General features: G+C 31.0%; 1 protein-coding gene across 2 annotated transcripts; it reads right to left on the reverse strand.

Moving 5' to 3' along the window:
- Window positions 1-226: 226 nt before the first annotated feature.
- Window positions 227-4,503, reverse strand: LOC133690060 (allantoate deiminase). Of its 2 annotated transcripts, none has more exons than XM_062110213.1 (12): window positions 4,063-4,503; window positions 3,903-3,973; window positions 3,418-3,521; window positions 3,245-3,329; window positions 2,965-3,081; window positions 2,146-2,255; window positions 1,960-2,065; window positions 1,743-1,829; window positions 1,017-1,259; window positions 799-924; window positions 538-699; window positions 227-435 (listed from the first exon to the last, which is right to left on the reverse strand). In XM_062110213.1, exons 1-12 carry the CDS (start codon window positions 4,142-4,144, stop codon window positions 313-315), a joined length of 1,416 nt encoding a protein of 471 aa, XP_061966197.1. In that variant the 5' UTR covers window positions 4,145-4,503; the 3' UTR covers window positions 227-312. The 2 variants fall into 2 exon arrangements, with proteins under 2 accessions (XP_061966197.1, XP_061966207.1); XM_062110223.1 differs by having other exon boundaries at window positions 3,903-3,969; window positions 4,063-4,501.
- Window positions 4,504-15,843: the final 11,340 nt, after the last annotated feature.

The following is a 15,843-nucleotide window of genomic DNA, read 5'->3' on the forward strand; positions in this document are numbered from 1 at the left end:
ATTTCATTTCAGTACTGGAGAAGGGTTTTGATAATATGTATTTAACCATCCAATGGTAATCCTAAAAAGCTTTTCTTTTCCTCTTATATTTGAAACTGTTTTACAAGAGAGGAAAATCAACATGTATTTTCCATGTTGTAACTTTTGCTATGGACCGTAATTCTAGATTTCTTACTTACAATAACCTTTTATAATAAACATATAGAGGCATGGCATCATGGAGAGATTATTATGCAATTGACAAATATCATCATTAGTGCATGGCGCTAAAACAGTTATTTCCCTGTACAAGAACGTCGAATTGTATTTTATTTACATGTGCGTCTCGAGAAATGCTAAGATTGACAAACCAGCAGCCCAAACATCATCATCCAGCACATGCTCTGCAGGAGAGTGGCTTACGCCTCCACGACAGCGGACAAATAGCATTCCAACCTGTCCAAAATGAAGCATACCATAAATATGATTATTATATGTAGACGTGAATGGGAAAAAATGGTGGGAGACAAAAAGTTAATGGAGCTAAAAGGAACTGGCCTTTGTTAGATGAGACATAGCCATTGCGTCGTGTCCTGCTCCACTCATTAGCACGGGAACTTCATCTTGAATTTCGCCAGTTATTCTCTTGAGAGCAGCATTGGCTGCAAACTTCAGCTCTGAAGTTAGTTCTGAATCACAGATCACTGCATTTGCATCATGCTGAAACAATTGCCAGCCAATCGTCAGAAAAAGAAGAAGAAAAACCACAGTATTTGTTCTTGCAACAGACTAAATGCATGATAAGATATTAGTCTTCACCTTACGTTCAATGATGCAAGAAACAGAACGCCTCTCACATATTTCATACATTCTATTAGATAGTTCATACAGAACAGCTTCACGTCCCATGTTATCCATTGCACGTAAATCCACAGTAAAGGTAACCTGCAATCAGGAAGTTCTTGAGCTGGAAATTAACAAGTGCTGAATTGCTGCTTGCTGTAAAAATGAACAGTTCCCGGAAATGAAAATCTTACCTGGCCTGGAATGACATTGCTTGCACTTGGCCAGGTGGATATCTCTCCAACAGTACAGACAAGGGAATTAGAAAGAGATTCCACTGTGGAATCATTGCAATGACCATCATAAGATAAAAAATCCTTAGGATTTTTGCATAAACTTTCCAACAACATGATTAATTCAGCAGAAGCAGCCATGGGGTCCTGACGCAACGACATTGGGACTGTTCCAGCATGTCCTTGTGAACCTCTCACTGTGACCTGCAAAGTTTGTGCCAGGAGGACTAATCAATCAAAAAGAATTGCAGATGGACATAGACACTATAGGACCAAATACGCGATGTGTTATCACAAGAAATGAGGTAGAACTAGTACCAAATAAACACATAAATATCTCTGACTTGAATTAGCATAATTCTTTTCTTCTATTTGCTATCGATCAAATGATCTTGAATTTGAGAATATATGAAAAGGAAGATAACCCTTAAATAAAGAGAAAACAGAAATAATTCCATTTTCTATCCTTCAGTGGCCCACTCTTCAAACATCTCCGAGTTCTGGGCCTTGGCCCTTTCAAACACTAAACGATTCCTTCGCAGAAGTAGTTGTAAATTCCAGTAAGAACTGTTGCTATACAACAAAGTTCCAAGCTTCAAGCCTTCAACAGTCTTTCTTTCTTACCTAGGTGAACAAAATTGACAAAAGTTTTTTATATTTATTCTGAAAAGTGAAAACAGAGTGTACCTTTAGCCGTGTTTGCCCAGCAATGCCTTTAACCACACCGAGGGGAAAACCAACCCATTCTAGTACCGGTCCTTGTTCGATGTGAACCTGCAGCATTAAGAAACGCAAACTTAGAATACTAAAAACAGAGAAGTTAGAATTCTGAGCTGCATGACCAAAATTGAATTGACTTGTCAGTATAGAATTGTTTCCAAGATACCAATGTTGGATAATATACCTCAATGTAACCCCAAACAGATTGTGGATCATACTTGAGCTGAAATAGACTTTCTTCTGTGATTGCAATGGAATTCTCCTTCAGAGCATCTTGGACATTTACACCACTGAACAAGGAGTACACGTAAGTATAACTATAACAGGCAATGTTCAGGCAGATGTGGTCTAGTAGACTAATCAAGAAAACCTCTTATCAGATATCTGCAATGCTGAAACTGGTAATATACCGGCTACAGCAGCACTGCCTAGGAAAGTAGATTGAAATCTCACTCCCTCCTCATCACTAAATGCAATGACCTGCACAGATGGCGCAAGACAGGAACAAAATCAAATCAATAAGTGGGACTTCTGCATAGGCTGCCCCAATATTCAAATTCTCAGTTAGCATTATGGAAGGATTTTAGGGCCTGGCGACTGCCTAAGTAGCTAAAAGATCAGAGGATTTGAGACTGGAGTAACTCTGGCACCTGTTCAAGTTTTAGTTCAACAAGATATGATGGAAAGTGGTATTTGAACTTCAACGACACACGCATGTTAAGGTTATTAAGCCTCATTTCTATGCACCACCACACCAATCATCCAACTAGAACATGTTCTGCTCTGTGATTTTTTTTTCTTTTTTTCCTTTTTTGTTCGAACAACCCACCGGGTGTATTTCAGAGAACTGAGACTGCAGTAGCTACGGGAGAGTTGGAATCCATTAGATCCCAAGACATAATATGGTCATCTTCTTCAAGTGGAAACAATTTCCCAGAATGTAAAGCGGGTATAAGACATTTTATTCTTGAAAGGTTCCTATTCCCCAATTATTATAGCATGCAATTATATCGGTCGGCATCAACGTAATGCTCAACATTATAAATCCCCTGCAGCCTAGAATTGGCAATTTTATGCAAATCTGTCTCTAGCCTGTCCAGATGAGATCACGAGAACAGTAATAAACACTTCGAAAGACCTCTGGTTACATGTTAACAGGGATAATAGTGGAAGCAGGTACTTCGCTCACCTCGACTGGCCGTATAAGATTTGTCAAAGTTCCATTGCTTTTCAAAACCTTTAAAGCTGATATTGCTGAGATTATACCTAGTGACCCATCAAATATCCCAGCATCAACGACAGTATCCTATTTAATGTCAAAGGAACAATCATAAATCAGTTCTTACATAGAGTATTATACACTTTCTCGATATGTTGTACCAATGAAAAAGAAATCAAAATATAGTAAAATCAAAGGAATGAGAGAACAATTAAAAATTAGTGTAAGGGATACAAAATAAAAGGATTACCAAATGAGAACCAATCAATAGAGCCTCAGCACTTGCATTCAATCCCTCAACTCGACCATGTACATTGCCCATATAATCCATCCATCTGGAATCAACCAATATAAACAAATTAAATCAATGAAGAGTTTTACACATAATTTTTAGAGCGTTGCACAAAAGGAAGAGAAGCTAACGTCGTCAAACCAGCGTCCTCCATCCAAGCGCGAATAAGATTCGCTGCCCTCACAGAAGCTGGGCTCATGAATGTCCTCTCAAGATAGCCATCAGCATCACTCACCTGCAGTTCAGGCAATAACATTGACACTCAGGAACACTTAATTTGCTATCCTTCAGATGAAACAACAGAGGGAAATCAAAGTTGCAATCCACATCAATTTGATTACTTGTACATTTTGAAATAAGAAATTCTATTTACCATGTTGGATATTGAAATGACAAAAATCCCAAGAATATGACATTAACAATAGGAATACTAATAATAATAATAAAAGACTATGTATAGCTGCCAAGACAGAAAATCTCCATCTCCACCTCTAACCTTCAGTTAATACCAATCATTTTAATTGAAATATTATAATAATGGTTATTTGTTAAGTAAACAATCAGTCAACCATCTCCCAAGTTTAGTAGAAGCAAATGTTAAAATAATTTAAAGTACCTTTCCAAGTTGATTGAGTCTTGACACGGCCTCATCTCTCAAGATTTCAGCGAATAAATCATCCTCTCTACCTTCAAAAATACCATCTTTTTATTATGATTATTATTGTTGTTGTTTTCAACAGTTAAAAATAACAGGAATAGTTTTTTAAAAACTGTACCAGAGAGCATGAAAGCAGAACCAGTTGTTGGTAACACTATTGATAAGACACAGAGTTGCAGGAACAGCAGGGGAGTTATCATGGTCTAAGAAACCTATGATTTGATGAGTGTGTTTTTGTTATTACAGATTGCCACGACCAACTGCGATTATTGTTAGCTTTGCAAAAATGTTGAAAGTAGAGAATATGCAAAGCCAAACAACCAGCAGGAGGCGGCGGCAGCTTGCTGTTTTGTTTCGCTCGAGGCTATCCAGGGAGGGAGGGAGGGAGGGAGGGATGAGAGGAGAGGGAGGAGAGGGGAGTCGTGTGTGGTTCAGTCAGTTCCACTCGTTTATTGATAGATGGACCCACCAGAAGAGATACTGGATTCCACGTGATGAACCTCCATTCTGCCAACTGCCATTGCTTGCAGCAGGAACCTTTCACCTTTTTCTTGGCGGCTGCAAGTTGGCATGACGTGTGATGCATTTTTCATGCAAATTACTATCAAACTTTGCCTCTTCCATCCAATCCTATTGAGCGTCGACAATAATTAGATTTGTATGTAAGTTTAGTCAATTTTGTTAAGCAATTTAATCGTTTATTTTTTTTAAAAAAAATTAATTGTTCTCCGTTTCCTTAGTTAAGATCTTCCCATCTCAGATGCCAAAAATAAATCAAAAGGGTATTTTAGATATTTGAAAAGGAATACGGATATGGGGGGGTGCCAGATGGCAGATACCCTAATTTATGCTGCTTTGGAATCTATTAGTTCCATGTCTCGCACGATGCCGCGAGTCAATTATTTTTTATATTTTAAAAATAATTAAGATCTAAAAGTATTAGGTTTTTTTTAAAGTTATACCCAAAAGTTTCAGGTTTGGTTGCAACGCCTGACCTAAGAGTAATGTTTATAATATTAATAATAACATTAAACTTGGGTTAACCCTTAGCATAAAAGTGTCTGGACTGCAATACCAGACCCAATAGCATTGGACGTGGGTCTGGCTGCAAGGTCGTGTCATAAAAGTATGATAATTAAATAGATTACTTAAAAAAAACCAACAAGAAGAAAAAAACTAATGAAAAAAAGAAAAAAATATATGAATTAATTAGTTTAACCCTTCAAACCAGGTTAACCCGTTATACCTTGAATTCGCATCGTGAAAGTTTGATAATTAAAAAGAAAAAAACAAATTAATGGGTTAACCCAGAATTAACTGGGTTAACTCGTCAAACCAGATTAACCTGTCAAATCAAGTTAACCCGTTTAACCGTTAAACTCGGGATCCGTGTCATAAATGTCTGGTAACTAAATAAAAAAAAAGTGAATATTAACAAACTGAACTGAATAAAAAAATTAATTAAAAAGAAAAAAAATCTGGGTTAACTCGTCAAACTATGTTAACCTGTTAAACCCAATATTTGTGTCATGAAAGTCTGATAACTAAATAAAAAAAATTTAACATTAACAAACTAAATTAAACAAAAATATTTATGAAAATAAAAAAAATTGACGGGTCAACCTGGAATTAACTGGGTTCACCCGTGAAACCAAGTTAACCCATGAAACTCGGGATATGTGCATGAAAGTCTAATAACTAAATAGAAAGAAATTTAACATTAACAAACTAAATTAAACGAAAAAAATTAATTAAAAAACAAAAAAAATCCCAAAAAAGCATAAAAACAAACAGCTAAAAAAACTTAGAAAACTAAAAAAAAAAAAAGCCTAAAGAATCAGTGTTTTACTGTGGACTGCACTGTGCAGTCCACAGTAAAACACTGATGCCTTTTAGTATATGTTACAATAATAAATGAAAAAAATTAATTAAAAAGAAAAACCAGAAAAAAAATTCGGGTTAACCCGTCAAACCCGAAACCCGTGTCATGAAAGTTTGATAACTAAATAGAAAAAAATTTAACATTAACAAAAAAAATTAAACAAAAAAAATATTCATTAACAAAAAACAAAGAAAAAAAACTGCTTAAAAAAACAAAGCAAAAGGCAAAAAAAAAAAAGACAGCTCAACATTTCACTGTGGACTGCACTCAAAAAAATAATTAATTAAAAATAAAACCAGAAAAAAAATCTGGGTTAACCTGTCAAACTCAGAACCCGTGACATGAAAGTTTGATAACTAAATAAAAAACAATTAATATTAACAAAAAAAAAATTAAACCAAAAAAATATTCATTAAAAAAAATAAAGAAAAAAACAGTTTAAAAAAAAAACAACTTAACAAAAAAATAAAAAAAATAAAAAATATAAATAACTATTCAGCGTTTTATTATAGACTCAATTGTGTGCAGCCCACAATAAAACATTAAACAGTTTTAGTTCAATAGGATCACAGCTCATTTGGGATTCTTGTTTCCTTTTCTTTTTTTAATATATATATATATATATATATATATATATAGAAACTGGAATCTCCAAATTCAAGAGAGTAACAACAAAAACTGGTTAAAGAAAGAAAACAACCTCCTCGGATTCATTACCTATTAACTAAAAAACTAAAAAGCCTGGGCATTCATTTTGTAAAATATACGCTATGTATCCTCTCACATGAATTTTTGAACACTGTTCACAATGCTATTTTTTCCATCTCTTTTCTTTTTCTTTTTTGTTTTATTTTGGCTATTATTTAACTAAATTATAAGGCAATTTATTAGGAAAGGGTGAGATTAAAATACATGAATCGAAATAAAAAAAACCGGTAAAGAATGACTAGTTTTCAAAAACTTAGGCAAAATATTTATTGTAGTCTTTATACTTTATAAATTATAGATATTGATCATTTTAGCTCCTAAAATTAAAGAAAAAAATTAATTTTGGTCTCCGACTTTACTAGGAGTAGTGAGCTTGGTACCAAAGCATGTAATTAACTGCTGAATTTTATTTTTTTATTTTTAAAATAAAAAATATTTATTTTTAGATAATATTTCTAATATGTATAGTTTTGTATGATATTTGTTTTTCGTTTTAATTAATTTATTCAATTTAATATGTATGTCTATTTTTATTATTATTTGATTAAATTAATATCTTGTCTTACAAGATTAAATATCTTGATCCATATCTATCTCTTGATTTTTTCAGTTTTACTTGTCGTTATCATTTATAATTTTTATTTATTTATTTTCATACATAGTTCTAAATTTATTTGATCATGTACATGCATAAAATTTTTAATTTTTTTTTGATTTTTTTAACTACAAAAACATATCTAAAAAACCTATATATATATATATATTGATCCGCATAAAATATATAGTTCCGTCTAATTTGGTGGATTCGTTGATTTTTCCTAGGTTTTAGCGGATCGAGATTATTTTCTTAGGATAAGATTATATATATATATTGATCCGCATAAAATATATATCCGCATAATTTGGTGGATTCGTTATATATCCGCATATATCTTGATAAAATATGAAATTAAGTATCCAAATCCAATATTAATCTAGGTGATCGATGAAATATATGATTTTTCTTGTCCTTTAATCTAGGCGGTGAAATCTTAATAATCTGTTGGTTGGAAAAGAGGTTCGTCTTAGAGCATTAATATGAGAAAAAAAATATTCTTTTCAATATACTTACGTGCGTACGGGTATAAATTAAGGATATTTTAAAAAAATCATTAATCACCGCGAAATAATTCAAAAACACTCCTTGTCATAAAACCATTGAAAATAAATCAAAAAAATAGATGAAACTTAACAAGGACTCAAAAGACTAATTAATTGGTGCATGGCTGGTTGAATTTTCCTAGTCATAAACCATGATGCCAATGTTTATGGAGGTGGAAGATGCGCTGGATCTTGATTTTAATGTAATTGCGCATCTTAGTCATCCATCACCACTATATATGTTATCTCCCCACCTGTGCTTAGCGTAAAATAGCTACCACTCAATCCGTTAATCACTCTATATAAAACATATTAATTGTGATTAAGAAAATATCATAAGATTAATAAAGTATTCCACTTTTTATGATAAGTTTCGAAAAGAGGTGTGTGTGGTTGTCATTAGGGAAAAAAATATAATAAGGTCCTCATAGAATTTTGCCGAATAATTCATGCGGACCTGGAATCTTGTAACCCGCTAATGACTGCTGACGTTGCTGGCATTTTCTTATAAATAATTTCGAGCTAGGGCATTAGTCTCGTTGATCATTGAAAATTAATTTCTCAGGTCTTGAATTAAAATCAAGATATAAGAAGTTTTTGTTTTATATATATATAATTATCTATATATAATATACGGCGAGATTTGTGGTTTGTTTTTATAGTTTATCCTTATTTTTTTTTGAGGGGGGTAATTATAATTTCTAGTCTATCTCTTTAAAAATATTTATAAAGTATATGAGCTGTCATCCATACAATTACCATGAATTATGCACATGGTGGGATGATTCTCGGTTTTTAAGGGTAATTCAAATAAAATATTAATTAAAAAACAAATCATTACATATTAAAATATAAAAATTAGTTTGTCGTATATATGATGCAGTCGAAGATTCTTTAAATGAATCTAGGGTTTGCAGCCATGTTTGTGCTTGGTGTTAGGCTTGATGGACTCGGTTTTGCCCTTTTTATTCACCTCATGGATTGGGCCTGTATGGGCCTTGTTTGTCACCTCTTCGTTTTGGGACTTCTTTCTCCACTCATTTTCCTCCTCAGATGGGCCTATTATGGGCCCTCTTCTTCTCTCCTTTTCTTTTTTTCTTTTCTCTCCTACTCAGTTGGGCCTTGTCTTCTTCTTTCTCTTATCTATGGATGGGCCTGTTATGGCCCTCTTCTTCTCTTCTTATCTCCTTTCTTTTCTCTTCTTTTCCTCCTCGGCTGGGCCCGTTTATATCCTCTTTCTCCACTTCTCCTGGTGCTCGGTTTCTGGGGTTTTCTGGGCCTCTCTTCTCCTCCATCATTTGTGGCTGTTCAGTTTGAAATTGTGGGCCCTGGCTGGGCTTCTCCTCTTCTCCATCATTTGTGGTTGCTCGGCATGGCATTGTTGGGCCTGGTTTGGGCATCTTCTCTTATCCATTGGTTGCTGTTCGGTTTTTACCCCTGTCGGTATCTATCAAAACATAAATGAGTATTTAATATATATATTTTGTGACAAAACATTGTTGTTTCGTATATGAGTTCAATGTCCTTAAACATTGTTGTTCCATCGACAACAGTGCTGTAATGGGGGTGAATTTATCCTTAAACTGTCAAATTAAATTTAAACAATGAGAAAGTCAATCTAGAAAGAACTTTATGGAAAAATCATTAAAATTAGTCCTTGAATTACCATGAAAAGTAATATATTACCCGAGAGAGAGAGAGGGGGGGGGGGTCATTGAATCAAGAGAGTAAATTATAAATTAGCCCCTTTAATTATAACATGGATTTAAATAGCCCCTTTAATTAAAAAAGTAATGCTTATTGTTCTCTGTGATCAAAGATGAAGTTCTTGTGTGTTTGGCAAAGTAGTGCTGTGAACAAATATGGAGGTTAGCAGAGAGTTGAACACAGACAAGAGCTCGAGAGCCTTCCCGGGAACTAATTACGGATCACGCGAAGAGCACTTCCCTGCCTAGCAAATAGCACGTTACTAAATCCCATATAAATGCAATTTGTGTGAATTCCATTCCCTTCTTTTCGCATGCAATTCTGACTGCTTTATAAGCTTTTCTCCACTCCCGCCTCTATGAACTTCATATCCTTTACGTTTAGTCTGTGTATTTGGTAACAAAGTCAGGACAAAGCGATGGATTTGATATTTAATTATTTATGCATTTGCTAATCCTGTGCTTTTAAACTAACTTGCTGCAAGATTTCTTATGGATAAAGTTTTTTATTTTAGTATTTCATGAATGAAAATTTGTATACTAAGTTTTTCTTGGGAAACTGACTTTTTTTAAAAGAAAAATTTATTCTTAAATATTTTTTTAACAATCATCCGGATTAATTTTAGATTAGTTACATTGATTGGATAATACCGAGAAAACTTTTATATATTTTGATTTTAATCTTTGATTAAGTAAGAAGTTGAGTTAAATTTTTATTTTTTTTCAATTTCATCTTCAAAATTTTTTCTTATTAAGACGTCGGGTTATCTTTAGATTTAACTAAGTCAAATAGATCACATTAATTCAACTTCTATACGGTTTTAATTTTAAACATGTGTTAAATAAGAAATTGAATTAAAAGATTTTAAAATTTACCTATTAAACCAAGTTTAATAACAATATTAAGGTTATTTGAGATTTAAATATGTTTTATTATAATTAATATTTTTTATAAGATTAACGACATAACGTCCAAAAATGATATATGCTATTATACAATCACGTAGTATATATTAATTTAAGATTCCAAAAGTGGGTTGGGCATTGAAAAAAAAGGAAGAGGATCGAAGAACAACAAGATGTGCACTGATAAAATACCACATATGTATATGCAAATAAAATTTAATAGTTTCGTCTTTTAATTAAAACACTAAATAGCTGATATATATATATATATATATATATATATATATATAGCAAGTTGATGTGTAAAAGATTATTATCCAGGACGCACAACCTAAACTCCTGTGAAAAGCAATGGTAAGTAAGTTAGGGTATTGGTCTGCAAATCAAGAACCACCAATATTCAAACTAACCAGGAGATCAAAATGTACTTGCATGGCTTTTGTTACAATAATAATTGTTGCGTGTAAACTATATTAGCTAGTGAAGCTAACATTTCGTACTTCAGCCAATTGAAACAAGAATCCCAAAATGGCAACACCAGGAACAAAATATTCATTTTATATATATATAGATAATGATGGAGTTTGCTTTATTTTGTGATTTCCCGTGCTCCAAGAACATGTTTATTTCTATGTTTTAAAAATATATTAAAAAAATTTAAAATTTAAAATTTAAAATTTATTGCTCATCCTCTTTCTTCCACCCAAAGCATTTTTATAATTTGGAGGAGGCTTAAAGTATTATTTATTAGAGAATAATATAAATTATTTTTTGAAATCTTACTTAACAGTACTACAAGTTTTAAGTTTAAAGAACTTTCACTTGAGAATATATATTAAAAAATAATATAAATTATATTTTGGGACTTTAACTAACACATTAAGTTTTTTCTTTCCTAATAAAAAGAAAAGAAAGAAAATTAGGTGGCATCAGCCCCTTTCTTTCTTCCTTTCTTTTTTTTTGTTTTTTTGTTCAATAAAAAACGTAAGTGTGGTTTGCTGCCCATTCCAGCAAAGATGGCCATTACCTTTTAGGGTTTGTTATAATTTGCTTTATAATTTCTTCAAGATGAAGCAACAATTGAAGAAACTTTTCCCACTCAATCGCCCCATGCTGGTTATATTATCCAAAAGTTAATTCTTCTTATATTTATTGTTCCCCATTTATCATACTACCCATTGAAGGGGAATCATTAGGGCTTCTGCACCTCTGTGGGATAGTTCACAAGGCAGAGGAAAAATACAAAAAAAAAAAGAAAGGAAAAAAAAAAGATGTTACTTTTGAGGGTTAGCATATCTACAATTACCTAATCTTTAAAATATTTGATTTATGATGCAGTTTGTTGATTTGGTAGGGGTAAGTGCAATAAAATGGACCGCTTGAATTTCAATGGGTTAATATATGCTTTTAATTTCGTTGACAACTCACGAGTTGACCTCGTTCATGGTCTGCAAGGGTATAACTACGCTTCTCTCTTTCCTAAAACTAAGAACTTCGAAGTTAAAACTAAACCGTACACTTGAAAAATTAACGTTCACGGACAGATACAGTAATCTTTGGTTTTTCGTTTGAGATCAATTATAAAACTTAATTTTGGCGATAGATTCCTCTGCCTTCGTCTAAAAAAAAAAGTTCTACTTCCATAAACCACAGCTTCCCTATTAATATTTTATTTATTTATTTATTTATTTTGGTTATAATTGTGACTTATTGCTTACAATACATGCATGAATGAAAACAATAAATTTAACTTGTTAGATAAATTTAAAATTATTTAAATTTTATATAAAAATTACTTCAAGATCAGATATCTTTTTTAACTTTGAATAATTACTTTAAAACTGAATTATTATAAATTATAGGTCATTTAAGTATTTGATTTGATAATTCAAACAAACTACTAATAAAAATTTGAAATTAATTTAAATAAACTGAGTTATCTTCTAATGAATTTAAAATCTTAATTCAAAATAATTTATATTTTTAATTTAAAATTTTATTCCTAACCCTGCAAGCATGTATATTTGTTTTTATGATTAAAAAGATATTTTTGAAATATATTCATGATTATTACGAGGTTGGCTAGTTTGTTCATTGTCCTTGTCAATGGAGACACTTCTCTTCCGCTTGATCATCAAAAACTCATCAGTGATGGTCATTATCATGATCAAATGCAAAAACAGCAAGCTTTCAAGCACTCTTTGTTAACTCGTCGACAATTGGCCACTCCCCCCAATCTCTTCCTCTACAGCTCCGGCACGACAGGTAAAACTAAATAGTGTTTGGTTAATGGTCGTTAACTTCAGGGTCTATGAGATTAGTCGAGGTACGCGCAAACTGGTTCAGACATCCATGTTAAACTAAAAAAAATATAGTGCTTAGTTAATCAATCTATTGGGTTGGTTCTTTCTTGGTAAAGAAAATAATTGGTTTGCATTGTATGTGGTAGTAATTATTGTTTTTTTGTTTGTTTTTATTTACATGAGGTGTTCATGTTTAGTTAATGTATATCTCAATTAATTTTTATAAATCTTAAAATTAACAATTAAATAAATTTTTAATAATCATTAATATTGGTATCCATAAAGTTTGAATATGAAAACATAAAAAGAATAAATCTTTTAATTTTATAACTGAAGATGATGTAGGCTACGCACCAGCCACTTGGGTCTCGTCCACGTGTATATCAAGTGACATCATATGGTGCAGATCCAACATGAAAATCAGACAGCACAGAGACACTTGAAAGCTATGACAGATGTACACGAGCATGTTTGTTTTTATGGTTAAGGTTAAAGTTAATATTAGATATAATTTAATTATTTATAAAATTTAATAAAAAAAATTAGTTTTTTTTTTATTTTTTATAGTTTTTTTTTTTGTAGATTTCATGCACAAAATTTAACCCCAACCACAAAAATAAATTAACCTCAATCACAAAAACAAACACATAATGATTATTCCAGTGAAGGTAACGTAAACCAGCGCCACCATAGGCATTGGTGGAGATAGTGGAAGGTGCAGGGGTGGTCCTGATGGAGGTGGTGAAAGGTACCGGTGTAGGATACAGGGTTGGTCCCCTCTTAATATTTGTGTATTTATTTATTTTGGCTATAATTGCGACCTATTGCAAGGTCTTTATCTGGGGGATACAACTTTAGTTATAAGTATTGAGTTTCCCACAAAATATACATGCAGTGCGAATTTGTTAGAAAGATATAAAATTATTTAAGATTTATATGAAAATTATTTAAAAATTAAATGTTTTTTTTTCAATTTTAAATATTTATTTTAAAATTAAATTCTTCTTAGTCACAAGTTGTTTAAGTGTTCAATCTCAAACAGTAATTCAAATAAATAATCAATAAAAAAATCTTCTAAACTTTTGAAAAGAGGGATTATTATGTATTTGAGTATTAATTTTTTTCCTATAATGTGTGTTGTTTTCTCTCTGTCTATATTATCTATATTTTGTACTCATATAAAATAAGAGGTATAATATTATATTTATAGAGAAACCTATAAATTTTATAAATGACAAAATATCAATTTGCTCCCCGAGTAATATTACATATATTATTTCAAGATGTTTTTAAAAATTTATTGAATCAAGACCCTAGTTGATTTTTTTTAGGTCTAGAATTATAATCCCTTATATTAATTATATTCTACCTCTTAATTTATAAAACTTATTTACAATCAAGTTAAACTTGATTAATTATCTCGGATTAATTTTTGACCATAGGTTTTTATGTGTGTGACCTATTAAATTTCATAATAAATTAGCCCAAATAAAAATGACATTCCTTAATAAAATAGAATTAAATAAGTTAATTTATTATTAATTCAACAATTTATTAATTTATATTTGAAGATTAAGTACAATATATGTCTAGTAATGTGTCATGATCTCCTAAATACTAGGAAAGTTATGAATGATTTGACTTAATTTTTCAGTGATTAATTTTTCAATATAATTATTATCGTTTTATCAATAATATTCTAATTTAAATATTGTAGCATTGAGTGTGTCTACTATGTTAAATCATATTTTTTTCAACATCATGGTCATTAATTATTTGAATAAAATATGAAACTCTTTTCATAAATACTAGGAAAGTTATAAATGATTTGACTTAATTTTTCAGTGATTAATTTTTCAATATAATTATTATCGTTTTATCAATAATATTCTAATTTAAATATTGTAGCATTGAGTGTGTCTACTATGTTAAATCATGTTTTTTTCAACATCATGGTCATTAATTATTTGAATAAAATATGAAACTCTTTTCAAATCTCATTCCAACTTATATAAGGATTCACAATCAATACTATTTAAGAACAAATAATTTTTTTTTCTAATTTACTTAAGGTGATGAATACTTTCTTATTTACTCAAATATATTTATATAATTTATGTTATACCCATTATTTGTCCGTTTGTTACCCTTGATTAGAACAACATGTAACAATATCAAAACATACAATTCTTTATATAATATAACTTAATGATTCAAATCTAAGGGTCACTTGCACAATCATCAAGTGAGTATTTTTATAGACACAAGTGATCTCACCATACTGAATTCTCATATGGGTTATTTCAGTATATGTGTTATGTGACAACTGACAAGTATCTATATATTAGTTTTAGATATCTCTCATGTCTATGAGAACAACCATTTCATTCATTTTCAATGATTCTAATTAATGTTCAATTTTAATAGAGTATTGATCATGAACATTTAAGAACAATGCTTTAATGTCAATAATTCCATAATCATAACAACTTTATAATTTTTTTTTGTAAAATATTTTTGTTCCAAAACTTTATTTTTACTCTAGATTTATTAATGAAATATTTGATTAATATTAAAAATAAATAAAGTTTTTATTAAAAATTAAACATGTTTACATTAATAAAGTTAATATAATGTATAATCTACCGATTAACTAACTAAAAGACATATACACTAATAATAAGATCCTGCTTGATTGGATAAATCAATATATATTTACTAATCAAGACTTGGTTTAGGTTAGCACAGGAAATTTTTATTATTATTATTAAAATGACATCGATCATGTTTTTTTTTTTAAATCAGAATTTAGATCGATCCACTAATTCAATATTAAACTCAACCCCAACTTTTAACTTTATAACTACACAACTCTTTTTTATTTTCGACAACAATTAAGTAATGTATTCTCTCTCTTTTCCCGTACGAATCTCTGCATGACCTATTCGTGCCCTCGAACTTAAAGAAGGTCCACAAAACGAAATTCGCTCGAATGATCCAATTCCACCATACAAATATACAATGCTAACCCTTTTAGCCTGGGGTGGGGGGGGAATTTATTTTTTAAAAGTTTTTTTTAATATTTTTGGTAGTTTTTTGTTTTTGTTTTTGTTTTCTGCGAAAAAAAATATCATGAACAAGATTGTATGAAATTACACCTGGCAAGACTTTTTAAGGTGATCTAAGTTAGGTTTAGTGTCATTATCTTGCTTTCCTTTTTTATTGCTAAATATCATGGTTCCAACATAACATTT

The sequence above is a fragment of the Populus nigra genome, chromosome 1, assembly GCF_951802175.1.
Source record: "Populus nigra chromosome 1, ddPopNigr1.1, whole genome shotgun sequence".
Taxonomy (NCBI): domain Eukaryota; kingdom Viridiplantae; phylum Streptophyta; class Magnoliopsida; order Malpighiales; family Salicaceae; genus Populus; species Populus nigra.

Excerpts from the sequence above, each read along its gene's own strand:
- LOC133690060 (XM_062110213.1), bottom strand. The coding sequence starts at position 4,144 with ATGATAACTCCCCTGCTGTTCCTGCAACTCTGTGTCTTATCAATAGTG. Across the intron at positions 3,522-3,902 it reads GACTCAATCAACTTGGAAAG|GTGAGTGATGCTGATGGCTA; the intron begins GTACTTTAAATT and ends CCTGAACTGCAG. Across the intron at positions 700-798 it reads CTTGCATCATTGAACGTAAG|CATGATGCAAATGCAGTGAT; the intron begins GTGAAGACTAAT and ends CAATTGTTTCAG.